This window comes from Gadus morhua, chromosome 8 (assembly GCF_902167405.1).
Source record: "Gadus morhua chromosome 8, gadMor3.0, whole genome shotgun sequence".
In the NCBI taxonomy this organism is placed as follows: domain Eukaryota; kingdom Metazoa; phylum Chordata; class Actinopteri; order Gadiformes; family Gadidae; genus Gadus; species Gadus morhua.
In genome coordinates this window covers 23548541-23559993 of record NC_044055.1, presented here as the reverse complement: position 1 = coordinate 23559993, position 11453 = coordinate 23548541, and the positions used below count along the sequence as shown (strand labels likewise).

The 11453-nt window shown below is 41.1% G+C and overlaps 1 protein-coding gene and 1 long non-coding RNA gene across 2 annotated transcripts; one reads left to right on the top strand and one right to left on the bottom strand.

Moving 5' to 3' along the window:
• Window positions 1-1430: 1430 nt before the first annotated feature.
• LOC115548950 (putative nuclease HARBI1) lies at window positions 1431-2288 on the top strand (the record flags this gene model as incomplete). The annotated part of the gene is made up of 2 exons (XM_030363912.1): window positions 1431-1805; window positions 1916-2288. Coding segments are annotated over exons 1-2 (723 nt in total), but the record flags the coding sequence as incomplete, so codon positions are not given.
• A 27-nt stretch (window positions 2289-2315) lies between these two features.
• Window positions 2316-2870, bottom strand: LOC115549325 (uncharacterized). The gene is made up of 2 exons (XR_003977742.1): window positions 2696-2870; window positions 2316-2564 (listed from the first exon to the last, which is right to left on the bottom strand). It is a non-coding gene; the product is annotated as an uncharacterized LOC115549325 (long non-coding RNA).
• Window positions 2871-11453: the final 8583 nt, after the last annotated feature.

Here is an 11453-nt window from a genome sequence, read left to right as displayed (position 1 = left end):
AGGCCCGGCGCCAGCTTGAAAACAATCAGGGGGCGACGAAATGTGGAGAGGGGGCGTTACTCGCAGTGTTTTTTTTAATCCACACACTACTGATATTAAGTTGTTTCGTTACTTTTATCATGTCTATATTATGTAGGGCTGTCAAATTAACGCGTTCATTTTGATTACCCGTATTGGTCCGAATATAAGGCGGCCTTTCATCCCCTCGAAAAAGTCGGGTCGTCTTATATTCGGGGTCTACTATTCAGAGCGCAGCTTCTCTTCTTCTACACATTTGTGGCCCCAGACATCCCTGACGATTTCCTCTGTCAGCATCGTAGCCATCAGTTCAATTATTTAATTCTGTATGTCATGAGGCGTCTAGGTAGCATTTCTGGGGATGGTACTGTAAGACCGATACAATTCCTCATTCTGTCTCAACGTTTAGCCAAATAGCGACAGGAAAAGTCCACATCCCTTTTCGTTACTGCTGTCTACGGCATCAATTGAACACCTCAATGGCAATTCATTCAATGCAGGGAATGTAATTGTGTCCACAATCCCAGCCACATACACACGGTTTCGTGAGAGTTGATCAGAATTGATCAGGGACGAAATTTCGCTGCCTGTTGAACATCGCAACTCCACCTCTTTCCACGCAGCCACACCTGATAGATGTTCTTTGCTCTTCGCATGTCTGGCAAAACCCTTAGTTTTGTCTGTAGCATGTTTCCAATTGGTATAGCCCACAGTTGTGAAAGTCGAATCGCTGCCACCAAATTTCCGACAGGGAAAACAAAATGCAGCATCGGCTTTGACGGAATATTCCAGCCATTCCCTTCCCCTGTACCAAGAGCCTACAAAAGATCAGGGCCCGTATCTCTAAAGAATTTTTGTGCAAAAAGTGGCTCCTAGCGGCCAAATTCTAAGAAAATTCTCAGAGGCATGACGTTTTCTTAGAATTTCCCCTAAAAGTGACACGAAAATCCCAGTTAATATAAAAGCTATTCCTCAAGAGTCCTAGCGCTTAAAAGGGCTCCTAAGGCGAGATCTGCTAAGAGCAGGGAAGAGGACTTTTAGTGGCTTAGGAGTTACCCTAAGCAGCTGCACAAAATGGCCAACAGAGGAGGCAGGAGAGATGTCCTGCAAACACTGGATGACAGGGAATTATTGAGACGCTACAGATTGGATCGTGCAGGAATCATGTTTGTGGTGGATCTCCTTAGAGATGCAATTACTTCACCAACTCGACGCCACAACGCTATTACACCGGAGAAGAAAGTAATCACAACCCTGAGGTATTTGGCAACAGGGAAAATGCAACAATGCAGCAGTGATGACTTGGGTCTGTCCCAATCCTCCGTCAGCAGAGTCATCACCCAAACACTGACAGCTTTGTCACAACCTAATATTGTGACACAATTTGTTTCATTCCTGCTGGATGCCCGCACTTTACACACACATAAAAGGGCATTTATGGACATTGCAGGATTCCCTGGCGTTGTGGGTGTAATTGATGGAACACATGTGAGAATAATTGCGCCATCAGAGGACGAGGCTGTCTTTGTTAACAGGAAGAATTTCCACAGCATCAATGTGCAAATAGTGTTCAATGCGGCCTGGAAGATTTTGGACATTGTGGCTAAATGGCCAGGCTCCACACATGATGCGAGAATGCTCTCCGAGAGTGGCATCAGACAGCTTTTTGAGAGACGCTATGTGCCAGCTAATTGCCACTTGTTAGGGGACAGTGGCTACCCATGCAAACCATGGCTCCTTACACCTTACCTCCAGCCACGCCAAGGGCCCCAACTAAACTATAACAGGTAAGCCAAACAATACAAAAATCATGGAAATGAAATGCAAGCAATATGTTAGAGCATCCAAGTAGTGCAATATTTCCATCAAATAATTAAAGGTCTGTATTCTATTGTAGGGCCCACAAGACAACAAGAGCAGTGGTGGAGCGTGGCATAGGGCAGCTTAAGAGGCGCTTTCATGTTCTCCACGGAGAGATGCGGCTGAGGCCTGAAAAAGTCAGCAAAGTCATCATAGCCTGTGCAATATTACACAATATTTGCAAGGTTAGACAGATTGCAGAACCTCTGGAGGATGAGGATGAGGATGGAGACAACGATGAGGATGGTGGTGAAGAAGATATTCACATTCCACAGGGGAACCTAGCCCAGAGTGGACTGCCTTACAGGGCAAACTTCACAAATTTACATTTCAGGCAAGCTGTAGCCCCATGTCATTTGAGAACTTGTGATGGTATTAAGAACTACCACAGTTTTACTGCACATCACCTGCAATTGTTAAATGCAAGACACAGAACACAATCTCTAAATGGTTTATTTTTTAGGTGTTCAATTTTAAGGCGGTAGTACTCCTCCTGAAGGGAAAGGACTTTTTTTTGTTGTTCAAACACATCAATTGTGAGTTGCAATCTTCTCTCCTGCAGGGATGCTGACGGAGCAGGTGCTGCGGATGGGAATGGTGTTTGATCCGCCGGGCTATCCTGAGTAGCAGCTGCAGATGGTTCAGGCGGCAAACTTGATGGGCCCGGTTCTTGTGATGGCTCAATGCTACAGAAATACATAGGCCTAGTTTAATTATTGTTTTGATTAAATTAATTTAATACAATGAGCATGGATAACACATGAAATGGCTTCTGCAATGAATAAACACTGTTGATATGAATAACCCTGTGTCCTACCTTTGCTGCATTTCAAGGGCCTGCATCATTGACGTGTCAATGCCTGTTGGCAGCCCGGTGACACTGACCTCAGAGTGTCCCAGGACTTGAAAGACAGTGTCGGCCACCTGGGACAGCCGCTTTGCAGGTGGTCCACCCCCTAGAAAGAAACAGTCAATGAACACAGTACTTAGGCATGTAAATTAACTTTGCCAGCAGGAGCAAGTTGCCAGATTATGTGGTCGGCCATAGTATTTTGCTCACCTGTGAGTGAGGATTCCCGCATGTGTGCTGCAATCTCATCTTTTGCCTTGGACTGCAGCACATACCACCTTTTCTCACAATCGTCGCCTGTCCGCACCACCAGTGGAAAAGAGGCATTGATTGTTTGGGATATTGTGTCCCAGGCGCGCCTCTTGCCTTGGCTAGTGACAGTTGGGCCAAATTTTCCTCGTAACATACCTTTATGTTCGTTCACCAACTGGGCCAGCAACAAACATTGCTCCTCAGTCCAGTTCGGCTTGCGATTCCTTTTTTTCTCCATTTTCTGTGTTTGTAGGATATTTGTTAACAAGCCTTCATAAATAGACCAGCCAGCAATCACAGACATTGTTAAAAGCTGAGCTGTGTTACCCTCGTTAAGTTCACACTGAGTTGTAACGTTGCAATTTCTACTTCATTAAGGACAGCCCCTTGAGATAGGCCATCTTGTTTTCAATGGGGTCCATATGGAAGTGAAAGTACAAAATATGCCAGCTAGGATATTAATATGAGCAAATGAGACACAAATCATTATTTGAACAGGGTGTAATGAGCTTAAGTTTTCACATATTTTAGATTCTAATGTTAGGCTATAACCCCTACAGCTTACTATTCATTTTCCAGATATTTTCTTGAATGTGAAATATTATTTACAATTATAGTCTGCATAAGATTAGAGTGTATAATTATGTGTATTGATTTGAGGGTACATCCTTTGCTCATTATCACCAAAAGTTAATTTTCATCAAACTTGTAGGATCAACCAATCACGGCTTTTGAAATGATGACTCATACCTAGCAACGGGGTCAACCACACCTCCTCACTAAGATAGGATTTTTCATCCATTCCTGGCTCAGAGTTCACTGAAAATGTTCTGGAATCACTTCTAAGCTAAAACTCCTGGCAAGGAATTTTTAGGTTAAGTTAGGAGCTCTCTGAGAGGATTCTCAGAATCTTTAAGGATACGGGCCCAGAAGGTTAATTTCCTTTTTGGGAACTGCTTAAGTACTGGCTGAGCGGGACTCAGATGGCCAAGGTCGCTAAGTTGAAGTCTCTCATTAGCACTACCGTCAACAGCTCTTACTTTAGCAGGGATCCCAGAAGTGAGCGACGATGCAGGCAGCTGACTCGGCCCTGCTACAGATGGTGGCGTGTCTCCGTCAGTTGATGTTGTAGATCTTGATGATGCAGATGCCGAAACACCTTTCCTAATCCAATTTCGGATATCCATTTTTAAATTAACAGTATAGCTTAGGCTAGTAGAGTAGTGTCAGTAGCTAGAGCACAGTAGCAGAGCTACGACTATTTACCACGCTTTGCCGCGCAAAATGTAACAATTTTGGAACTTCATTCTAGCTACCCCAACAACCAATGAAATTGATTTAGCAAATACCGGTAGGCTAAACTGTTTAAGAAGTTGTATTAAAATGAGTAGGGTCAAATAAGTTAAATACGGTTTTGCAGGTGAAATAAATAATTTTTTAACATACTTCATATTCCTTTCCACTGAGGGGGCGGGGAATGTCGTGTGAGGGGGCGTTTAAATCGGGCCTGGTGACACTCCTGTTGGTATTCTCACAGTGGTCACAGAGAGAAGTACATCTCCAGTTCACTTCAGTCCTGCAAGCGCAGCCATTGTGGTGGAAGATGAGTTGGTTATGATGGACATTACCACGTTTGCTGAAGCGCATGTGTTACTGTTTGGGCTGGTTTATGCTTTGCATCTGGACTACCCAAAGAAGCTTGTTAACAAGTTCACCTTCATTCAGAAGGTACTGATGGGGTTGGATGATGGTGCACCACTCAAACCTTCTTTGCTCTGTTTGAAAAATGACCTGCTAACGACAATGTAGAAGTTGTGGATTTGTCCAGACACCTGTATCATGACAGCATGTTTGTTGTTGCATTGTTCATTTGATTGATTGTTCTATGCAAGATGTGCCTTATTAAACAGGATTTTGATTTCTGCTTTAGGGAAATTGAAAATGGGGTTTAAAGCTCTGGAAGAGTGTGTGCATGTGTCTTAGTAACACTCAAAATAGATTCTTTAAGATTTACTTTTTGGTTATTTATTTGATTTATTTCCTTAAGTTATGTTTTTGAAGTAGACTGGCCATAAAATAATTTGAAGATGCTGTTTTGAAAGGCCATACCTTTATACTGAGCACAAGTTCCCAATGCTTTTATCACTGAGATACAAACATTTCAACGTTTGCGGTGTTAACCATACAAACCTGTTTTTATATAATGTATGTGTGGATGTATGTGTTTACAGTTCTTTTCCATGATATGCAAGGTTTCCTCCAACCAAACGGGTTGTTTACATTTTCAGATTGTTCATTTTTTGGCCTGTCTTTACAAATGGTATAGACTTGAAGTCTTTATTTTTTGGTATGCTTATTTTTATTCAAAATTCAAATCTTTTATCGCGTTATTTGGAAGTTGGATGGCCATGGATAAACGATTTTAAGATGCCATACTTTTTGATATTGAGCACTGAACATCATGGTGCTCTTGTTTTTATCTGTAATTCACATGTTTGAAAAGATTTATGCACACAACCAGTGGTGTAGTCTACGTTATACGCAGGTATACGCCGTATACCCACTAGGAACGCACCAGGATTTGCGTATACCCACTTAAAAATGTGCACGGATACGTATCAATCGTCTTGTGACAGATCTTTCACTTCTGTGTTTATTTTTCGGAAATATCGGTTGGGTATAACTGCAATAAAATACTTTAAGCAGGGGAAGTTATCTCCTACATTCACCATTAAAAATAAAAAAATAAATAAAAAATAAAATTCCCGCTGCGCGCTCGCGCTCTGCCCTGTCTCTGTTACGAAGCGCGAAGCTGCCCCTGCATCTCTGCACGTTAGTTGGCGGGCCAAGCCCCTCCTTCTCGCGTGTGCGTGTGTGTGCGTGCGTGTGTGTGTGTGTGCGTGTGTGTCCAGTCCTCCCGCATTAATGTGTAAACCACATAATAAGTAGTCAACAGAAGACAATGTTTTAATCCCACTTTATATCTCCTTTTTACTATTAGATGAGAACCCCTGGCCAGCCTTTCAGACTGGGTGTCAGGCTAGGGAATTTAAAAACAGGCATCTTTGGTTAGAGTGGAGGGAAAAAAAGTTAGCTAAATGTCAGCCAACATACAGTTGGTATGCACAATTTAAATTCATAATGTTAATCACTATGCAAATGAGAGTATAGCTAATTCATGGTCATTTTTAAGGTGCAGTAATTTTACACAATTACTGTATGGTATGTTAGATAACAGTAAGAGCTCAAATTAGAGCGAAACATTAGTCTCCTGTAATCTCCTTCTCATGCACTGGTTAGCCATGGATGTAAACAGTTCATTAAATTATTTTGAGTAGATTTTGTCCTTGTTTAGCATGTGCTATTGCTACTATAGATATACAAAGGACAACTTGTCATTTTTGTGTTCTATTTGTTCAGACTGTTATTAAAACTGGTTCTTTCCATGATTGTTGATAATCGTTATACTCTTAAATCAGCGGGTTGTAGACCCCTGCGTTGGTGAGTGTGGTGCGACACCCCATAAGTGCCACACACGTACACGTACCGGTCGGATGGGTTTGTACGAGGCTGGGAGGGAATCATCACAGCCATACCCACTACAATAAAATAGACTACACCACTGCACACAACATACAGATGTTTGTATGTGCTGTTTATATGCTTACAGTTCTGTTGCTGTGTCAAATGGTTTGGAGAAAAAAACATCTGAATAAAACCACTGAAATATTCTACATTTGAGTATTCTGTACTTTAAAAAATAGTAGTTTATGAGCTGTGTAAAATTATCTTTTCGGTTACTAACCAGTATATTTTTTGAGTTCAAAGATGTTGATCAATTAAGTACCATAGCATCAGAACAAGTCATTCCAAAGAAATTAAAAAATATATACAAATTAAAACAAATGTTTTAAGTACAATACACTCACAAATTTGAAAAAGAAAAAATACTATTCGAGTGTAAATGATTTAAAAAATGTAAGTACTCCAAACTTAAATATTGTAACTTACTTACTCAAAGACTTTGAGGTAATCGGTTTCCACAAAAGTTTTGAGTATTTTGAACTTATTCGGGTTTACAGTGCATATTTATTGTGTATATATTAGTGCTGTCAGTTAAACGCGTTATTAACGGCGTTAACGCAAACCAATTTTAACGGCGTTAATTTATTATAAAAAAAAATCTTTGGCTCAAAACAAAGAAGCAGTAGCCTGAATGCTATGTTCAAGGCAGTATGTTTGTATGTTTATTGTTTAATTGCACCATATATATTTTTTTGTATCGTCCTGTTTTGATCAGTATATGCCAATGTTGTTATCAATAAAAAAAACATTTGCACAAGGCAAGCCGATGCACTTCTCCATGTTGATAAGAGCATTAAAATGAGAACAATTAATGGGACAAAGAAACCAAGGGATATTTAGCATAGAAAAAAGATTTGCGATTAATCGTGAGTTAACTATGACATTAATGTGATTAATCGCGATTAAATATTTTAATCGCTTTTATATATAAATTCAAACAAATATATTTAATTTATTCATTATATACGGAGACCACCAGATGTCCTCGAAGCAACGAAAATAGTCTAAGTTCAAGATGGGTGGGCGAGAATAGGGATATAGTGCCATACCATCAATATGAATTTTATTCATTCCTTTTTTGTGATCAATTTTTTATTGTATTATATGTTTCATACAAGAAACAGTTACACACATACACAAGTAAGACAACATAACACATATAATACTCAACCATACTCCCCCCCCTCCCCCCCAAGCCCACCCACCCCCAGGTCTTGCCTCCCACAAAGACAGAATCAATAATTTGAGAAACTCAGCAAATTTGTTCAATAGGCCTAATACTAACATGTGAAATAGATAAAGAAACAAAAAGAAAAGGAAAAGGATGAAAAAGCAGTGAGTAAGGCGTAGATACAGTAAGCCATGACTACCCTCCCAACATACTGTTAATAAAGGTGGACCATAAGTTAATATTTCTAGCTTGGGCGCCATGCATGCTGGCCACAGATCTCTCTAATTTAGCCAGATCTATGACTGTGTTCACCCAATGTTGGTAGGACAGGTCATGAGGAGCTTTCCATCTCTGTGCTACAAGCTTTTTAGCAGCAGTAAGGCCTACCAAAAACCAGCGTTGGTGCATCAGAGAAAGATCTAGACCCGTAAAATCACTCAGCAATAAGATAGTTGGGGAGCAGGGGATGGTACGCCCAAGTACTATAGACATCCTATTGGATACCATACTCCAAAAGTCGCTCACCCCAGGGCACTCCCAGACCATGTGAACAAAGGTACCTATAGTACCTAGAGAGCATAGCTGGCAGTTAGGAGATGGATTTAATTTCATCAAGAATAATTTATGAGGAGTGCAGTAGAGTCTGTGTATGAAATTGTAGTGAATCATCTGATGGTTGGGATTACGCGAAGATAGGTCAAGCTTTTTATTCATTTATCAATTTTATTCATTCCTATACATTAATTGAACTCAAAACCATTGGCCTATTTCCATCATATTAGTTTCATCCATATGGAGTTCCTTTTATTGTTTGCAACGACATCACAATCTCATCATCTTTCCGTCCCCATTTATAGTTTGAACATTATGGCACAAATTAATCTTCCTACAACACAAGTTCTATACGGTAGATCACAGACTGGGTCCACAATATGGGCCTTACGTTTTCATGGTTTTCCCTCATTGAACCACTGGGTGCAGCACCTTCATCGGCAGAGCTCTCTGGATGATCCACTTAGTGATCAGTTCCAGTCCTCCAGTGATGACTTCTCCTGCTTTTGTTCCTCAAGGATCGTCTCTGCCTTGCCATTTTCCTAGTCTATATATAAAGAAGTCAGACGATCAGCAAATTACAAGACTAACTTCTAACTTTTCAATTATTACTTTTTTTTTGCAGATATCTTGTTCATAATGATGTGACATTTAATAAGGACGATATAGGCTATTTATCCTCAAAAATCACTGAGGCTAAAAGTGAATGTAGAGTGCACTTTTAAGAAGACATATAGGCCTACAGCCTATATTCATATTATCAGTTAATTACTCTGTTATTTTTATTTTAGAATCTGAAATACATGTTTGTCCACAATAGGGTAGCCTACACTTGATAACCACCCGCCCCAGATTACCTTCATTGGACTCTCGTCCTGGGGCTCGAAGTCTGACAATGCATCAGAGACAGGCGTTACCTCTTTAGCCTTTTTTGTTTGTGTAGACGCGCAGGGCCTGCCCGTAATTCCGACGCCTCATTGTTCCGACGTCTCAATGTTCCGAAATATTTCCCATTAGATCGACATGCCACTATTCCGACGGTTCAATGTTCCGAGAACGAAACCCATTGGTCCGAAGGTCCGTTAGTCCGACTTTTCAAAAAGGAGGCGCATTAGGCCGACGGTTCAATATGCCGAATAGGAAAAAGAGTTTTATACCTCTCTCTCACTCACTCACTCACTCAGTGTGTGTGTGTGTGTGTGTGTTGAGAATTAGACCTCCGCTCTCTGTCCATGGTGCTGCAACACCGTGTCGAAATGAAGTGTAGCGTTGTCTTTTTGCCCTCCAAAATTCATCGTTAACGTGATATGTAGGCCTAGGTTGTATTTTGGAGACGGAGAGAGAGTGAGAGTGAGAGAGAGAGGGAGAGGGAGCGAACGAGGTATAAAACTATTTTTCCTATTCGGCATATTGAACCGTCGGCCTAATGCGCCTCCTTTTCGAAAAGTCGGACTAACGGACCTTCGGACCAATGGGTTTCGTTTTCGGAACATTGAACCGTCGGAATAGTGACATGTCGATCTAATGGGAAATATTTCGGAACATTGAGACGTCGGAACAATGAGGCGTCGGAATTACGGCATGGCACCAGACGCGCAACATCCGTAGTTTGGTCTGTTCGTACAGCTGGCCCACTGTGACTTCAGGGGGTACTGCTTTGTGACTATAATCATGAATATCAAAATTGAAGTTTGCCATCGAACCTTTGGACAGCTGTCCATTTGGAAAAAACAAGCCTTTGCCCATCTCCAGCAGTTCTCCCACAATAATCGTTTTCTTGACCGAAAGGTGCCGTGTTCCACATACCCTTTTTTCTTTTCACTTGGTGAAAAGTGCCGTCCTCAGAGTGGAGCCATCCTATTTCAACCCGCCGGTTGTCTTTGACGGCATTTTGATTTCCAATAGGGCCTTCTTGTTGGTTGGCAGGAGTTTTCCCATGTTGTTCCCCTAGCCTCTCTCTTACTTTCTGCATGAGTGAAGCCCTAACTGTCCTTGTCTCAACTCCACGTGACTTCACCGTTTTTTGGCGACACATTGCACGGATTGCAAGTCGGACCCCATATTGTTCTATGTACTCTCTTAGCTCCTCATCGGTCACAACACATATGACTTCGATGTCAATCTGAAAGGGTAACGTATTAAACCATGAACAGGTAGCCCAGAGGAGACGGTTGATTTCCGACACTAACAAAAATCTAAACACGAAATATGGGGCAATTTCGGCTTTTGGACGTAAACCCCATAGACTTTTGAGGCGTTTTTTAATCCATTCATTCAAAATGTAAAACATCGGTGAAAGACGCACACGCAATGTTGCTAGACCGCATCCATAGTTGTGCGTCATTCACTGAAGCCGACACTAACAAGAATAATTAGTATATTTTTACATTTTGGATGAATGATGTTAAACGAGTCAAAAGTATGTTAGCCTATTGTTTTTTCAGGGTCAGAATTTGTGCTAGCACCAGAAAGCTATAGCAATATACCTACTCTATAGCCCACATAGCCTATTATTTTTGCTTACTTTATGTGAGATAGTTAACATGTATCTTTACCTTATCATCCCTTAGCCTGTTGATTACCCGGTCAGGTATATCTCTTGATTTCATGAAAGAATATAAATCCTCTGCTGCTGCCATCTGTCCTACCAGATGGATCTACCATGCGGGCTACGATACTTTCTCGTGCGCACAACATAATTTCTTGTGCGCACGACATACTTTCTCGTGCTCACGAGATACTTTCTCGTGCTCACGAGAAACGTTTACTTTTCTTTTTTTTTTCATGTCCCTTTACAGGTTCCGTAAAAAACAATCTATTGTGAAGAGAAATCAAAACCTGTGTATCCAAAACCAAAGGTCGATATTGGTGGGTTTATGCAGCCATCTTGAGACCACGCTGTTCCCAAAGTCATGCACCAAACCGTAAACGATACATGAGTCAGCATACCTATACACCGCAACTTGTCAGAGTTAAAAATATCATACTATCAAATGCTAACGTTTTAGCAAAGCGTTACAGCAGTAGCAGTGGCATTTGAAAGGTGAACCCACTACTTCTGAATCTAAATTGAGAACCTAGCATATAGGTTCCCTTCACAGCAGATGAGGCGCTAATCCATCTCTTATCCTTAACCAAAAAGATGTAAAAGGAAAATCACAATAT